Source organism: Poecilia mexicana, unplaced genomic scaffold, assembly GCF_051168715.1.
Source record: "Poecilia mexicana isolate PSO_F unplaced genomic scaffold, ASM5116871v1 scaffold_6, whole genome shotgun sequence".
NCBI lineage: Eukaryota > Metazoa > Chordata > Actinopteri > Cyprinodontiformes > Poeciliidae > Poecilia > Poecilia mexicana.
This window is the reverse complement of record NW_028263375.1, coordinates 16746959-16765237: the sequence shown is the minus strand read 5'-3', so window position 1 is coordinate 16765237 and position 18279 is coordinate 16746959. Positions and strand designations below refer to the sequence as shown.

The 18279-nt window shown below is 38.0% G+C and overlaps 1 protein-coding gene across 2 annotated transcripts; it reads left to right on the top strand.

Annotated features, from left to right (window-relative positions):
* Positions 1 to 829: 829 nt before the first annotated feature.
* bmal2 (basic helix-loop-helix ARNT like 2) lies at positions 830 to 18248 on the top strand. 2 transcript variants are annotated; one of them, XM_014984079.2, is made up of 17 exons: positions 830 to 1111; positions 8087 to 8210; positions 8296 to 8349; positions 8452 to 8493; positions 8608 to 8765; positions 8939 to 9018; positions 9241 to 9333; positions 10527 to 10644; positions 10730 to 10879; positions 10996 to 11239; positions 11665 to 11771; positions 11981 to 12131; positions 12233 to 12303; positions 13120 to 13231; positions 14007 to 14097; positions 14443 to 14542; positions 15019 to 18248. In XM_014984079.2, exons 1-17 carry the CDS (start codon positions 1054 to 1056, stop codon positions 15174 to 15176), a joined length of 1911 nt encoding a protein of 636 aa, XP_014839565.1. In that variant the 5' UTR covers positions 830 to 1053; the 3' UTR covers positions 15177 to 18248. The 2 variants fall into 2 exon arrangements, with proteins under 2 accessions (XP_014839565.1, XP_014839566.1); XM_014984080.2 differs by lacking the exon at positions 9241 to 9333.
* Positions 18249 to 18279: the final 31 nt, after the last annotated feature.

Genomic DNA, 18279 nt, shown 5'->3' with positions numbered 1-18279 from the left:
TTCGCTCTCCAAAATCCGGAAAACTGGACTGTGTCTTATCACAGGTAGAATACAAGTAAAAACAGACGTCATGGTCCAGGGTTGAACCTCTATTATGTCATAAAAGAAAATATTTGCATATTCTAGTAAAATGATGACGCAGTCAGTTCTCTACCCGCCCACATCGTTTGCGTCACGCCATTGAGTTGTCAAAGAAATCTGCAGTAGATAGATAGATAGATAGATAGATAGATAGATAGATAGATAGATAGATAGATAGATAGATAGATAGATAGATAGATAGATAGATAGATAGATAGATAGATAGATAGATAGATAGATAGATAGATAGATAGATAGATAGATAGATAGATCTTGAGGATTGATAGTACTTGAGGAAAGAATACTATGAAATACTGAAGCAACAAGACAGCAACCTGAAGCTACAGCTGAATAAATGTCTTGTGCTTTTACTGCAATTGGGTTTGGAAGCAAATTATTGGTTGGCCCCAACCAAGTATGTACTGTATATGATACATTTTTTGTCTAAATATGTTTTTAATGTTTTTTTCAACATTCTAGCGTTTTTAATAAACGTACACCATAACTATCAATATTAACATAATAAACAAACGCTGCAATAGGTTTACACACCCATATTTATTTATTTCAATGATATTCAAATTGGAATGTTATTCCAACTTACAGAGACATACAAGCATAACTAATTAATTAATTAACGTGCTGTTATCAAAGTCCAGAAGGGGTAGCTCTGGACTGTCATGAAGGGAACCGGATCAGCAGCGGTGAACCGGTAGGCGGAGACTGTCCTCTTGCTTCCGCGTTTCCCTCTCACTTCTCTCATTGCACAGCACGCCGGTAATTTTGGTCACGTTTCCAACCCTTCATCCTTATTTATTCCCTTTTTAGTTCTACCTGTTGCGAGTTTATTAAAACGGCTTTACAACATTTAGCGGAACCCACACAACCCTGTCCTACACAAAGGGGGGTTGTCGACTGGCTCATCCATGTATTGGAGTCCTGGGCCCCAGCGCACCGGCTCCGGCTTCAGCCATGTCGGCACAGAACGCAGCGGCTGGTGGCGGTGACAGAGCGGGAAGCGAACCGGCAGGTAAATGAAACACAACATTATTGCTGTCACCGTCGGTAATGCTTGCATATGCTGGCAGTAGGGGGTTTCTTCCATCGAGGTTTAGGCTGACAAGCTGAGGTTCAGGGCTGTTTATTGTCAGGTTGTTGCTCCGCTCAACCGAGGAGTTTGCGCTATTCCGAAACTAGGTCAGTAGATCAGTAGAGCAAGCTCGCCCTCTAACGCTACGCCATTTATGTAACCGCTGTACGACCTTGTTTGTCACACCACCACCGTTTCGCAACCTAAACGGGTCAAATATTAAAAACCTATTGTCTGTTAAATATAATTATTCGCTCCTATTAATGATAACCTGTACATGTAAACCACAACAAAAGCTAGCTTAGCAGCGGCAGCGGGGCCTGTTTATCGCTCTCTAGCGAAGGATGCGTTTATTTAAGGTGGTATTCTTGAGAACAGCGTGTTACATTACGTTACAGTAGATTTATTTAGCACTTCGTTTTCAAATATGATCAGTTTTAATTAATACAAAGTGTAGTTACGCGTTTTATATTTACAACAGCTTCTATCTACAAGAGGAGGAGCCGAATCGGTTATTTGTGTTAAGCTTTAAGGTTGCCACAGTGAGCCTCTCTGTCTGTAGAAGCCAGTCCTCCTTTAGTGTCACATAAATCAGTTCTGTTCAGGACTAGATGTACTGGACTGTTGGAACCGGCTTTAGGGTCAGTTCAGACTGAGGAAGAAAAAATACAAACACAGATGACTGAAAATAAATGAACAGATTTTTTTTGATTAGGCTTAAAAAATGTCTAAAAAGCAACATGTTTATTTTAGGTAACATATTAACTAAAATGTATGTGAGCACCCAGACAAACCGTTGCACGACAGTCTCAAATGTAAGGTTTTAAATGTCCTTTTTATTTATTACTGTGTAACAGGCTCGGGCTGGTTATTAATATCAAGGTGTACCGCAGTTTTAAGAAGTTGTGGTTTTAAAACTGCTACAATTTCTCACCACATCATTTCTACAATATAAAGTTGTTTTAAGTAGACGCTGGAGGACGAGATGAATGGCTCCCTGTTGGTGCTGCACACTGCCTATCAACTGGCTGAATACAAAGCCTAATATAATGTAGTGTAATTTTCCAATGCTTACGAGAGAGAGAGAAATTTGGCTGCGTAAAATGTTTCACATGACACAGTGATGGTGTTACAACTAAACTACCTGCTAACTGTAGTTGGAAAGCTACAAATAGCAGGGCCTCTTTCCCAGTTAGACTAATTACCCAGCTTATATCAGCTATTTACAAGTTACTAAATGAAGAGAAGAATAGCAAAATTATATAATTTCCTTGCAATAAGCACTTAGGATGAAGTCATTGTAACTGTAATGACCAGTAAGTTATGTAATGTTAGCAAGTGTAGTGCTTTTAATTTAGTCAACTGGAACACAGAGCACTTTACAGAAATTAAAAATACATTTTAAAAAAAGCAATGGAGACATTTACCAGAAGTGATCAAACTAAGTAAACGAATGAAAGAAAAAAAATGAAGACATAAGATGGATACATCAGTCAGTTGTGTTGCTCTGTGCTTAAATGCCATTGAGATTATAGAAAGCTTTACAACCTTAAAATTCAAAGGTCAATCTGATACAGTCTAATCAAGCAATATTTACATCAGTGATAATGTTGTACTTGCCAAAACAATTAGTTAGAAATATCAACCCATGGGGTTCTGTGGTGGCGCAGGGGCAAAGCACGATCCACGTATTGAGGCCTTAGCCCTCGATGCTAAAGTTTTTGCTAACTAAAACTGAAATTCAACAAACGCAAACAGTACATTATTAGAAACCTCAAATAAAATTTAGAACAAACTGATGCATGTTTAGTTTGCAATAACTATTGTTATCCATCTATTGTCTGCACCTGCTTGTCCTTGCAGGATCACAAGGACAAGCGACTCTGCAACTGCTCCATCTAAATTGCTTGGGGGCAATTTAGATGGAGCAGTTAACCTAAGAGTCATGTTTTTGGACTGTTGGAGGGAGCTGGAGTACCCAGAGAGAAGCCAGGGTTACACAGAGAGAACATGCAAACTCCATGCAATTAGACCCCAGGCTGGGATTTGAGCCCAGAACCTTCTTGCTGAAAGGCAAGAGTGCTACCAACCGAACCGCCGTGTAGTCCTATTATTAATGTGATTATTATCACTGTTGTTACAATTATCACTACTAGGGATTGGTAGTATTATAGTGTTGAGAATATGCTAACTGGAAGCTTTTCTGTAGCAAAAAATATAATTCTTTAACATTTATAATGATGTTTTAGCCCCCCAAATCCTACTTAGTTAGGATTGTTATTTTACTCTGTATAAATAAATAGATGCAATGAAAGATAAAAACGATTTGTTCATGTAGAATTAAAAACGCCTAAATGCACGTCTAATGGTTTATCAGCTTGAGATTTCTTCAAATAAGCTGAAAAAATAATAAATTCAACATATTATACAGTATTTATTATATTAAGTCCTGACATGTTCATTAATATCTTTAAGATGTATTGTTTTTTTTTTTCCTAACGCTCTCCTACCAGCAGTGGTTGAGTGATATGTTCAAGATGTTAATGAGTCATGTGTTTACTTCAAACTTGTAACTTATTGTCCAAAACCAAAATAAAAGCGTGTGAATAGCCAGTAAAGCCTGGAATAATAATCAGCTCTTTGTTTTCCCTCAGCACACCTTGAAATGGCAGAGCGAGACAGGCAGGAGCCGGTGTTATGCCGGCAAACGTGCTGGTGTGTTGGTTTTTCAAATATAGTAAACTTTAACATTTCATGATATTTAAATTTATTTCAATCTATTGTAAAACTGAGCATATATACATGTATAAAAATGCTTTACATTTTTTTACATTAAAAAAACTTGTTTTATATTTTTTACATAAAAAGAGAACAACAACAACAAAAAATCTTATTTCTGAAGATGTGAGGCTTTTATTTTGTTCTGGTCCTGGAGGCTGAAACTCATGACTACATTGTGTGTGAGACTAAAGCTCACTCACTGACAAACTTTGTACATGTTTATCCAAAAAGCTATTTTATGACCTTGTTGCTTTGGGAGGTTATTTACATGAAAGCCAGTGATAATATATGTAGGCAACTGGTGTAAAATAATTCATAGAATGATCTGTGTAAAACTGTCTAGAGAGCAACTGTTTGACATAAAAGTAAGGCATAATTAAAATTTTAAAAAGTAGTCCTTACAAAAAACCGCAATTACATTTTTGAGAATGGACTTGTTTTCGTCTTTGGTCAAGGTTGCTCTTGCACCAGTCATTAGTTTGAGCCATCAGGACCAGCTGACCTGGATTTAAACTAAATGAAAACATCTGCAGAATTTTTTGCTTTTTTTTATGCTGCAACAAGTTAGGATATTAATTGCTTATTTCAATTTTAATAATTCAGACATTTGAGACAGCTGTGCTGGAGTGGAAACACCTAAAGTAGCAAAACATGGACATTTTACGATTGCTTTTGCTGCATCAGAACCAAAAAATTCCCAAAATGTCATCAAGCATTTCCATGATGCACTTTTGTTTTAGTTGAGTGAAAACCAAGTAAAGGTTAGTGACACATTTCAACAGAAAGGAGTTACTAAAGGAACCTGCAACACATTTTCCTCAATATTCCTGTTTTACATTTACACTCATTTGTTGTGCATCAGAACTGGCAGAGGAGACCTCCAAAGAAAAACAGAAATCAGTCTCAACTAGAAAAAAAGCCCAGTTTGTGCATCTCTAAAATAGAAGCTTTTTACTGTAAAGCAATAAAACAGTAAACCAAAAAAATACTTGAAAGAAGCCATTGTTTACCCATCGCTAAAAGATCAAAAAAATAAAAACTGCTCTCATGATATTTAAAGATCAGATTGTTGACTTTGGGTCAGTTGACCCATTTTTTCAAACCCACACAATGCTTTATCATATCACTGTATGTAAACAAGAGGAGGTTTTGTGTGTGTGTGTGTGTGTGTGTGTGTGTGTGTGTGTGTGTGTGTGCGCGTGCGTGCGTGCGTGTGTGTGTTTTTTTTGAGGGACAGGAGGATTTAGGTAAGACCAATTTTTCTATTGGTCATGGACTGTCATAAAACAGTTATGTTCATGGACTGTCATAAAACTACCAAATCTATTTTTATCTCTCAAGTAGAATAATTTCTTTTGTATTTTAGAGGCAGATGATGTAAACTTTATAGCTTATGATAATTTGTATTTATAGCAATATTAATACAAGTGACTAAAAGTACTTAGCAAGCCATTGGGATCTTTTTTTTTCCAGCAATAAACATTATTGCTAAGGATGTCCATAACCGCAGTCAAACCTCCAGAGGTACAAATATGTCTCTTATAAAACAAAATTTATAAAATGTCATGTAAAAACTGAACAAAAAAATACTGTAGAAGTATAAGACATGCAAAGTGGTGAAATGACATGCACCTATTCAGGATGGCTGCACAATGCATCATATATAAATATATATATATAAATCGAGTAATCTATCACAAATATATTCCAAGTTTCATGTCTACATGTTTAACATGCCAATATGACATTTATCCTGTTGGATAGTCTTTTTGCAGAAGAGGCCCACATTAACACAGATCCCATAATGCTAAAAGTCACAGATATTGTTGAAAGCAAGCATGACAGGAAGACAGGAGTAAGCAAAATGTTGGTTTGCTTCACACAGATGAATAAAATCACAGTGACACAAATACATTAGCGTTAGCTTAACCCAAGAAAGCTCACTGAGGAGCTGCCATGCATTCACATGTCCTGGCATGTGTGAATTGATCTGAATGAAAAGGCTCGAGCGAGCAGTTAGAGGTTTGGCCTTGTCTGTTTGCTCAAAATGAATAAAAAGGTGTGTCCTCAAGTGAATAGGGTGCTTTGCATTTGTTTCATGGAGCCTTTCAAACATTGGGATTGTCCTTCGGGCACGCCACCTTTGGCACAATCGGTCTATTTGAGGCAATCAAAATAAAATATTTCTGAGTTGTGGAGCCTTAAGCTGAATAATAGATGCTGAGAAGAGGGATGGATAAAACTCTATGGGGAGAAAAGACTGCAGAATGCCATTTTAGTTCTGCATCTAAGAACTTCTTTTCTGCAGTTATTTAAATTCAGTCATAATAATTTGCAGTCAATGTTTGTTTTTTTCCCATTTATTTGCATTTTTGTTTTTGAAATATTAATATTAATGTACAAGCATCTTGACACTCTGAAGATTTAAATGTAGAGTCTGCTGCTTTAAATTAGATGATGAAATCAGACTTTCATCAGGCAGCATTTCGTCGTGCTGTGGGGTCGTATAGGTGCAGCCAGTACTCAAGTCAGACATTTATCGAATGAGCTTATAAGTAAACACTTGAGCCTCAGAGAAAGGTTGTAGGATTTATTGGAAGAATGTGTGTACAGTCTGATCTTCATTTAGCTTCTCGCCTTCATTGTAAACTTGTAATCTGGCAGAAGTTGGCAGAGTGAGGAGGATTAGAAGTTGGGTCACTGCTGATCTGTTAAAGGCTATTTGGGTCACAGGGTTTGTGGCTCACAGTTAAAAATAGGTGTAATCAATAAAAACCAGTCTGTTTCCAGTCATTCTCCTGAGGTTTTCTCCCACATATTTTTTCAGAAGCCTTACAGCTTGTGGCACACCAGAACAGATGTGGAAATATGACGAATAGAGGTTATTTCTGAGAGCCACTGTCAGCAGTTTGGGATTTAAATGCTTCATTACACATGGTCGCTTTGAACAACCCATACTGCCCCATTTCTGGGCTTCTCTCAGCTGTAGGCCTTTGGATAAAAGTACGGTACAGTCACAATGCAGCCACTGGCCTCATACAACACAGTATTTTGATTGGGGACAAAAAAACGTCACTTCTTGCGACAAACCTGAGACCTTAGTGCAACATGTTTGTTGCTGCATTAATATAAATGCCACATTAGGTGGAAACCTTATCCTGAACACACCAGACCATTAAATAGCGTACCAAACCACACCGACACGTGCCAGACTGTGGGAACGAGGAATAAAAATGCTTTCTATAAGAAACATTTGAAGGAAAATATCCTGCCACTATACTACTCTCCTATAAATAACCTTCCAATGTCCCGGAGCTAAAATAATTCTGCAAAGAAAATTAGGCCAAAATTTCTCTGCAGCAACGTAAAAGATAAATGTTTTGCTATTGCAATCACTTGATGGCAGTCGTTGCTGCCAAGGTTGGCACAGGTTGTGAGGTTTATGGAAATGCACATTTTCATAAAGGGCCAGATTGGTTTGGAAAGCTTATTCTCCTACAAATTTTGATCACTGTTTTAAAACAGCTCATTGTAATTAGTCTGGTTATATTTGCCTGAAATCTTTTTTTTATCCAAAATGTTTAATTATAATAAAAATAGATTTTTTTTTACAGCAATGTAGATGTAGGAAAAACTTCCCTGCTGTAAAACTCCATAAAATCCCAATATCAGTGATGGTTCGTTCCACTTTTGAACAGCCTGGTTTTGTCATTTCTTGTTGGAATAATAAAAACCGAAGTCACCACCTGGTTTTGCTTGAAGAAATTTGTTAAAGCTCCCAATAGAAATGTTAGCAGTAATGTTTGAGCATTTACCTCACTGAATAGGAGGCTTCTGGTCTTCCTTGTAGGAAAGTGCAGTGGCCGTCTGACAGCAGTTGGAACAAATTGTGACCAGGGTGTGAGGAGCTAACCGGCAGTGTGCAGCAACTATTTAGGGAGTTAGTTTATGTTCCTCACAGCCTGAGAAAACTCAGCTGCCTTCTCTGCTTTTTGAATAAAAGGACCATAAACTTTTGGGGGAATTTTTTTTAATCAAACCTCAATAACCATAAACTGCCCATGTCTTGCTGCAGACAAATGATGATCCTAGCTTTTAGGATTTGTTTCAGAGCATTCGATGTCTGTGTTCCAGATGACGTGCTGGTTGAGGAAGAACAGAGCAATTCTCTGCCCAGCTTGATGACCCCATCCATAACATCTGGTATGTCCTCGAGTATGGACATGCCAAGGAAGCGCAAGGGAAGCACAGACAACCAGTTAGTACTCCTCATACATTTGACCTGATTAAAATACACCGAAAAAAAAACAAACTTGTAAATTATGTTTTTATTCTCCTCTCAGGGATTCAAAATTGGCTATGATTGACGATGCAGATATGGAAGATGACCAAAACAGGTGCTTTGCTCATTTTTAAAGGGAAACAAATGTTTTTGTGCAAATTTTCGCTAGAATAAATGTAATCTTTCCATGTGAATTTGGTGATTTTTCTCTCCACAGGTCGGACGGAGAGGACCAACATGTCAAAATTAAATGCTTCAGGTAGAAAAACCTTATAATAAACCTCTGATTAAACAAATGTCTGTTATAGTTCAATAATCCAGAGCGTGCTGCTTTTCAGAGGTCAGTGACATGTTTTTTTAAATGTCTCTGCAGGGAACCACACAGCCAAATTGAGAAGAGGAGACGAGACAAAATGAACAATCTCATTGACAAGCTTTCAGCCATGATCCCCACGTGTAACCCCATGTCCCGTAAACTGGACAAACTCACGGTGCTCAGAATGGCAGTGCAGCACCTCAAATCCCTCAAAGGTACAAATTACATCCATAGCCTGTGGTAATCAAAGCCCTACTTTTCTCAGTTAAGTTTAAATTATTTTGAAATTACATTTAACTGACAGAGACAACCTACGTCTCGTTAACTTATTTTTGTTTTATGCTAAAATCTTAAGCCTTCTACATGGTAAAACTGTCTGTAACTTCAGGATCAGCGAGCTCCTTCTCTGAAGCGAGCTACAAACCGTCATTTCTTCCTGATGAAGAGCTTAAACACCTTGTCCTCAAGGTAAACATGAGACAGTAAAACATGTTTGCATGTGTTACCTTATGATCAAAATTTCAAGGATATTAGAATTTTCCATCAATTACAAAGCAATAAAGTAGACTAGATTAGCTTTTCTTTATTTTTATTTTACAATGTGTAGCATTTTACTTAAGCCTGATGGCTTTGTGCTTTTTGTCTTGAGCAGGTCCTGACTGTCGCTCTTTCCTTGTCTCTGTTGTACAGGCTGCAGATGGGTTCCTGTTTGTAGTGGGCTGTGATCGCGGGAAAATAGTTTTTGTCTCAGAGTCCGTCACAAAGATATTAAATTATAGTCGGGTAACACTTTTACATTTGTCGCATAATCTGCTGTTTTTGTGGCTTTATGTAAAAACACCAGACCCGCTAGATGGGTTTTTGTTATGATGTCTGCATAGTGGATAGATGGGAATCTATGAGGTGCTGGTGACTTTAAAAGAGAGCATGCTCCCTGCTGTAGAACTGCTAGTTAAAACTAAAACATTCATTCATTACATATGTGCTTAATAGTTACGTTTGTACTGCTTTTAAAAATGGACATTTCTGTTTGGCGTTTGGCCATATTAAGATCTTAATCTGCCATAGTTTTTGCTAACTTGCTGTATCTTGTGTTTTCATACCAACTGAACTTTTCCCTATTTTATCCTGTTACAACCACAAACGTGAATGGGTTTTATGTGGTCGACCAACACAAAGTGGTGCATAATTGCGAAGATGGAAATAAAAATCAGGTAACAGGTAAATGCAACACCCTGGTATGCGGTTACAGCTGCAAGTCGAACAGCCGCAGCCTCTGTTGCATGTTTTGCCCCATATTTCAGGTCTTTAACTCCGACCAGCCTTTCATTCCATGCAGAAGAAAGCAACCCTAATATTTATGCTGCCTCTTCCATGTTACACTACTCATATTTCAGGATTTTCTATGTAGGTTTTCTACCACATGTAGTATTTTTGCATTGAGATTGTAAAGTTTCACTTTGGTTCTTCCACATCTTCAGAGAGTGTCTGTGTCCCTTGGTCTTTGTGGTTGTGTATTTTGATTCCTATAGAGATGAATTTAAATTGCACACAGGTAGATTTTGTTTACTAAATTGTCCATATTTATTGGTTTTTAAATTTATTTAAATAAAGATGCCAGTCTCAGTTTTCAGACTTGTACGACCTTCCTTTTACTCGATTTGCGATTGTGCTCTACTTTTGTGTTACCATAAAATCCCATTCAAAAATACTAGACTTTGTGATTGTAATATGACAAAATGTTAAAAGTTCAAGAATTATGACTACTTTAACATTAATAGCGTGTCTTTAAGATTCGAATCTGACTCATTTCCATCTTTACACCCTGTCTGGTGTGCTCCTGGGACAGAAGTCCTCAGTAAAAATACCCTTCGAAAATAGTTGTTAGCTCTGTTTAAATTAGGTATTTTTGTTGGTTGTTTCATCCACATGGAAGCCTTGTTTAAGTATGTGGTGTTCTGTGTTTTTTACTTTAGACGGAGCTGATTGGACAGAGCCTGTTTGACTATATACATCCCAAGGACATGGGAAAAGTGAAGGAGCAACTGTCTGCTTCTGAATTGCACCCTCGTGAGCGGCTAATAGATGCTAAAAGTAAAGCGTTTTATTTTTGTCTGTGTGTGTGAGGTCAAAAGACTTAATTTTACTGCAGTGCGTTTAACACTCTGGGTATCTGCAGCTGGTCTGCAGGTTCAGGCTGACCTTCCCATCGGTGCGTCACGGTTGTGCTCAGGCGCTCGGCGCTCCTTCTTTTGTCGCATGAAGTACAACAAAATACCTGTGAAAATCGAAGAAAAGGAAACGCAGGCAAACATCTCTAAAAAGAAAGGTGACCCCAAATTGCTTGGCAGTTTCCACAAATGACCCCCAGAGGTGGATTTTATTTTGTGCATATTGTTTATGACATTTAATGCAACTTTTTATTTTATTTTTTATTTTTTTAAGAGTCACAGAAATACTGCACAGTCCACTGCACCGGCTACATGCGCAGTTGGCCAACCAGTCAGATGGGAGCAGAGGGGGAAGGAGAGGGGGACAAGCAGGACAGCTCCTACTTTAGCTGCCTGGTGGCGGTGGGACGCGTCCATTCACACTCGGCTCCGCAAGTTAACGGAGAAGTCCGAGTTAAACCCACTGAGTTTGTTACACGCTACGCCATGGATGGAAAATTCACCTTTGTTGATCAAAGGTAAATTTAATTTCCTGTTACAGGAGGGTAAGGTGGCCTAGAAGATGATGTAGCTAGTCTAAAGAAGGACCACAGCTGGCTACATTTTGAAAATCATTCCAGATATTTTAACCATTCTTTAAATGAGATGCTTTATACAGTTAATTAGGAACTGTGTGATTCCAAGCTACTGAAACAAGTACATTTTATTACTTAATTTTCATAAATAATCGAAACGAACCTGCACTGTTTAACATCATGGTGTTTATAAAATGGTTGAAAAATGTGTAACTTGAAACATGAATGGAGGATTTGTGTCTTAAAACATTATAAATTACACTTAAAGGTTTGGACAAAAAAAAGAGAAAAAAACTGAAAAGTTGTGTATTTGTTTTCATTTCTATGAACACACTCTGCAGCTTCTCTGAACTTTTTTCCTCCAACAGAGCAACAACCATTCTGGGTTATCTTCCCCAAGAATTGCTTGGAACGTCGTGCTACGAGTACTTCCATCAAGATGACTTACTACATTTAGCTGATCGACATCGAAAAGGTAACTTACGTGTCTCGGATAGTTTTCTTCTTAAAGCAATTTTAAGGTCTCTGCTGCATAAAATGCGCCAGCTTCAACATTGCTGCGATGCATATCGAGCTGCAAAATTTCTTGTTGTTCCAAACTGGTAATTTTGCACACAGTATGTTTTGTCTACTATATTGTTTAATTTGCTTTTTTTTGTTTTCCTTCTTGTCACCTCTTTACAGTCCTGCGAAGTCGAGAGAAAATAGAGACAAACTGCTATAAATTCAAAACAAAATACGGTTCTTTTGTCACTCTGCAAAGTCAGTGGTTTAGTTTTGTCAATCCTTGGAACAAAGAAGTCGAATACATAGTGTCAACCAACACAGTAATATCGTAAGTATATGCCTGCAGCATTTGGTGCTTTATCTGACCATATCTGCACACGGCTGCTCAGAAAACCGTCTGCTTCCTGTTCTCTCCTCTCCTCTGATAAGGTACGACAACAGTCGAACGGCGCGGTCTGGACACAAGTCTGAACAGTCGGGCAATTCCAAGGCTTCAGAAGGTCAGAGCATAACAATCTCTGATTTGCATGTGTGTGCAGCTTTCATACTTGCATGCAGCATCTTCTGTGATTTTCCTTGCAGCTGAGCATGCTGCTGTTTTGTGTGAATGACGTGTGTTTTTCCGTTGAAGTCAGTAAACTAAGTCTGGCCTAGAAACGTTTGTAGGTCACTTTGAGTGTGTTGTTTCAGAAACTGGTGCGCACTGAATGATGGGCTCAATTAGTTAGTTTTTAAGTGGAAATCTAAACAAGGTTGCTTATTAATTAATTAACGGTCCAACTGCATTATATGTTGTGCTTGAGAGTTTTGTCATAATACTCGAGTTAATTTCTAGAAAAAGGCTCCTGCAGACCAAAGTCTTTCAAGGAGTGTAGCTGCAGCTGGATGTGCTGAAAACCACACACATTTTTCTATATACTGCAGTTGTTGTGACAAAGTACGGATTTGGTTTTTATCGTAACTAAAAGCCAAAAGGAAAAAAGCAAAGCAAAGAGATTATTTTAGACTTTGTTTCTTCTTACATTGAAGTTGACATTTGAGTTTCCACATAATGTGTTGATTTAACCCTTCACCTTTTAGTATTTTCAGGATTTTTCTACAATGTGACTGGAGGCACACATTGACAATTTAACAAAAGGGCCATTTACTAACTGTTTGGTCTGTACACATAATGTGTTAGAAACATTTGTTTGTCTGACAAATTAAATGTTGTTGCTTTAAACAGAATTATTAAAATAAACCTGGCCTGAAAAGGCGTTTGCATATTAAAAAAAAATACTCATTTTTGAATCCTAATCTTACTTATATTCTTACAGACTGCAAGAAGTCCCTTCCAGCTATACCAGGCATCTCCTCTGCATCTGGAACTATGATATACGCCGGAAGCATTGGGACGCAGATTGCTAATGAGCTGCTGGATTTCAACAAGTACGGCATCAAAACAAGTGTTTAACTTTTAGGATGATGAGGAAAAATTAGACACCTTATGCTATAAAACATGTTCAGACGTAAGGATATCTTATGTAAATTTTCAAATCGGGTTGATATATAACTGAATATTTTAAAATATTTAATTTAAAATGAGTCAGATATTTCCACTGTTTAAAAAAAAAAAATCCAATCAGATATGGACAATATTCCGTATTGATCTGATCTGAGGCCTCTGGAAAAGTGGTCTCAAAAATTCATTATGGATTTTATGGAAACTAATCTACAAATGGAGAACCTTAGAAACCGCTGCCAACATGCTCAGCTTTGGCCATGCAAATGACTGTAACGTGAAAGCAGACTCTAGGATGCCACAAGAAGGCTCCAAAAATCCTAAAATGTCCCGTTGGCGCCTGCAGCAGGCTCTTACTGCAGTGGAAGTAAGAGTAAGAGGAAGTAACTCTCCACAATCAGGAAGAAACTCGAAGAAACAGAGCACAAAAGCTTAACTTTTGTGCTCTGTGTTCAAGCAGGAAACATTTGCTCTCTCAAATAAACATCAGACTTAAAACGAGGGAATTTCAAAAAAGGACTAGAAATTTGTTATGTAAAACTTTTTCTTATAAAAGAACTGAATATTTAATGGGATGTCCTAATTTTCCCTCATAGCTTGATTATAACCTAAATCTTTCTTTTCATCCATCTCCTTGAGCAGCTCTGTTTTTCCTGCTATGCTGTTTGATACATTATTGATTGTCTGTGTTGTTCTGCTCAGGCTGAATTCATCACCTTCCAGTGGGAACGTCAGTCCATTCAGTCTGACACAGGATAAATCTCCCCAAACACTCAATCAGATCACCAACAGTGTAAGTGTCTGTTCAATAAATCCTGTCTTATCCAGAAAACAGCTTTTAAATTGTTTCATATGTAGAGATGGGCTTTACAAATCTTTCTATGAACCGTTTACATAACAAAGATGTTTCCCAATACAGGAGAAAAACAAATTACTTTCGTGTTGGTGTTTTAAGTGCAATTGGTCCATTTCTTACAGCTCTTTTTGGTTTAAAATACTAACATGTTGTCATTATTGTTTAAAATATTCATTCAGTTTTAAAATCACCTCAAAAGAATTGATCTTTGTCCCTTCTTCTTCTGCTTCTTTTTAAACGTCCTGCATACTGCCTCTAATCTGCTTGTCTTTTTCTCTCCAGGTGCCAAACGGAGAAACTTCTGACATGGAGATCCCAGGAAAGTCGAGCTCAGAGGGTGAACCTCCAGGGGCTTCATTCCCAGGGGGAGACTCACTGATGGGTACGCTATCTGAACCTCTTAATAAGCCTATTAAAAGCATGTAATAAAACTATTGCTGAATATTGTGATAACTATGTTGATTTCAATTAACCAACATTTTCCAAACTCGTTTGCCTTTTCCACAATCACAATGGTCCCACTCTTCTCTGTGAGCTTAAGCATACATAAAGTAGGAGCATAGATGGCAGTAGAAGTTTATCTTTGCTCTCCAAAACTTTATTGGCAGACAACATGTGCTTGCTTGGTACTTGAGACATAATATCTTATGAAATATTGGACTTATCGTGCTGTTTCTGAGTGAGTGAGCCTCTGACAAGTTTCCCTTCCTAAGATTCATAATCTCTTAGTTAGCCAAGTACTTCTCAGAAACAATTGGGATCCCCTTAAAAACTTAGGCTTAAGGGCAGAAAGAGGAGAGGAGTGCAAGGTGACTCAGCCCAAACATGTGTTCATATTTTTTTTTCCCTTTCCTTCAGGGGAGAATTCCCAGCTGGATTTGGACAGTGTTGTTGGACCCAGCCTGAACAGTTTCAGCACCGACGAAGCGGCCATGGCGGTGATCATGAGCCTGCTGGAGACCGACACAAACTTGGGAGAAGCCGTAGACTTCGAAGAGATGCACTGGTCTTTATAAAACCCGTATAACAGCTGCTGTGGGGAAACATTTGAGTGATCCGTTCCTTTGTGACAGGAATGCTAACTCCAAAAAGCAGCATTTATGATTTTTTTTTTTATTTTTATGTAAAGACTTTAAATTATTAGTTAACCCCTTTCATCATAAGCTTTATAGTTTCTTGACGACCGCTCTCCCAAGATCAGGAGTGGTGTCCGTATGGGACACTTTCCCTCCTCAGACGGAGGATGCAGTTTCTCACTAGATAAAATTTTTAACAAGTTGAGACAAAAAGTTGAATTCCCAACTTTTTATTCCTCCATCCCAGTTTGAAAAAGATTTAGGTATGAAAATGCAAAAAAGAAAAAGAAACACAATGAACTGATAGGTTGCTACTGTTTGAATACTAAAAAAAAAGGACATGAGGAAGACAGCCTGGTCCCTCTGTAAAGCCTCAGGATCCAAACCGTTGGAGCGCACCATGGCAGGCCAACCTCTGTAACATCTACCTTTTGAGAGTCAACTCTTATGTGGATGCTTGGAGGGTTTTATCTTGTCAGTATCAGAACATATTTCAAAAAAAGCAGCCATAGTAAAGCTCTTCTCTTCTACACTGACCTATAAATGCTGTATTTTGTGGGGTTAATGAGGGCACACACCACATTTTCAGACCACATGTGTCTTAAAGGGACAGTTTGCAAAGAAGGCCCCAGTTTAATAACATCAGCATCAGACATGGAGCAGGTTCTATATATTTGTCCTCATACATTTAGAACAATAGTAGAGTAGATCAACTTCGTTCTAAGCAAAACCAAACAAAAATAAAACATTTCAAAAGTGGTGTCTAAGAGGTTTGGTAGCAACTCACTTTAAATTTGGTCAGTCTGTGTTAAAGTTGAATCAGAGGGATGATACAGGAGATAATTCAGGGAGTTATCCAGTTGAAGGACTTCCAGACTCCCCTCCTTTCTCTGACTGCACCAGTTCACCTGTGTGTTCTTATGCAACATCAGCTTCATAGTTTTGCAGGTTAGCTTTAGGCGTGTTTCTTAATATTTTATTTTTTTAAATGTACATTTATGCACTGACCTGTTTCCGAAGACGTTTTAATGTTTTTCGTGCTTACTGGCTGCACGTTGGGTTGTCTCATAAAGCTCCGGTCAGAAGTTTACATACATTCTTTGTCTGCATGAATGTCGTATTATTTGAAGTTTCAAAGCTTAAACCGTTCTTCCTTCCCCCCCCCCGCCCCCCCCCAGGGTTGAATAATTAAACAATATACAATTTCAGTGATTTTTTTGTAACGAGGATTGGGTTCACAAGTTGTACATTTATTGCGACCACTGAATTCCCACCCTGACCTCAACTCGTAAAATATTTCTAGTCTGTTTTTAAAAAGCCAGATCTGTGCTGGGAAACAAGTGACAATTACTGAACCCTACAAATTTTGGCAAGGAGAGTGCAAGAATATTAGACCAGAATCTTGTTGCTTGCTAGCAATACTTGGTGGTTCAGGGGCAAGTTGTGAAGCAACACTAAGCCAAAAAACAATGAGGGTGTTTTTGCATATTGGAGCCTGTATGAATTAGAAAGAACTTTATCTTGTCTTTAAAACTAATTGAAGTAGTGTGTTCCAACATCTTCTCACCCTGCTTAAAGAAGGGTTCAAATGTGTCATCAACGACATGAATTCTATGATGTGTGTATGTAAACTTTTGACCAGAACACTGCTTTCTTTAAGGGATTGTGCTATGCAGAACTATCATTCCTCACGTTTCTACATTTAAATTTGTCCCGTGTTGTTTTCTCTCTACATAGTGGTTTGTGCATGCAACTTTTGAGTCCCTGAACTTTGCTGAATCCTGTTGCCATTTACCTCATGTAGAATTTTGTCTTTCTGTTGCCTAGAATTGCACATTTTATCTCTTAGGGAGAAAAGTGATAGACATTGTTATGGCTATCACCATAACAATGGTGATAATCTGTTTTGTTGGTGATACACTGTATTGTCCCATTGGGTTTGAGTTTTATTATGTAATCACCAAAATTCCCTCAAAATTAACACATTTTATGCTAATATTGCTGAATTTATGTATCTATATGTAAACTCGTTGAAAGAAAGCTAATTTATTGGTTGTTTTATTGTATAAAAACATTTTCTTGAAATATTAAATGCCAAACTATAGATGCTGTCTAAGATGCTGTGAAGTATCATTAGCCATTAACACTTTCATTTTACAAGTTATAGCCACAGATATAACATTTTCTATTCTAAGTGTTGAACATTGGAAAGAAAATTGTACAATTTTTCAATATTTTTGTCAGAAATTTGTGTATGTCTATTTTACCCTATATAAATAATATCTAATATACTGGCACCTAAGCGTTAGATGGAATTGTTTGTCTTGTTTGGTATCTTGGGCCACGATTTAATGATTTCTTGAGGACTGTTAAGTTTTTATCCCCAATAAGAACTCTTGTTTCATGGATGGAAAGGGTTGTGAATTATGAAGAATACTGTCTTGTCTTATTAAGCTTGAATTATGAGGAGCCAGTCGACAGAGCAGCTGAATTCACAGGGACCCCCCCCCCGCCCCCCAACCATGCCTGTGTCCGAAGTGCCTTTGGACATTTCTGCTCGGACACATAATGAAACCTGTGGTGGTGTTTTTTTTTTTTCTGTTTTACTTGGAGGCGCCTCTGTGGACTGAACGGAGGGCTAAACTGCATATCTTTGGATTAACTTGAAGCGCCATCCATGGCATGCTGTGCCCATCAATGGATGATGTGGAAACCTGTGCAGAGATGGAAGCAGCAGCTGCACATGTTGGCTTCAGAACTCACTACCTAACCAAACACACAGCGCTAAGGAGTCATGCCATGGATGCAGGTCCTTTTTTTTTCTTTTTCTGAGGCTGTTTGGTATTGTTACTGTGCAGCTTCCTCCATTGTTCCTCTGTTGTGGTCGTCGTTTCCACAGAAAGATAATATATTGCTCTCATGTCAGCCTGTTTTGCTGTGACAGAGTGATTGACCTTTTCACAGAGTTTTGCTTCGACTCCATTTGAAATAAAATGTAGTTTTTGTAAGCAAGCAATCTGTCTTTTTGTGTGTCCAGATATTG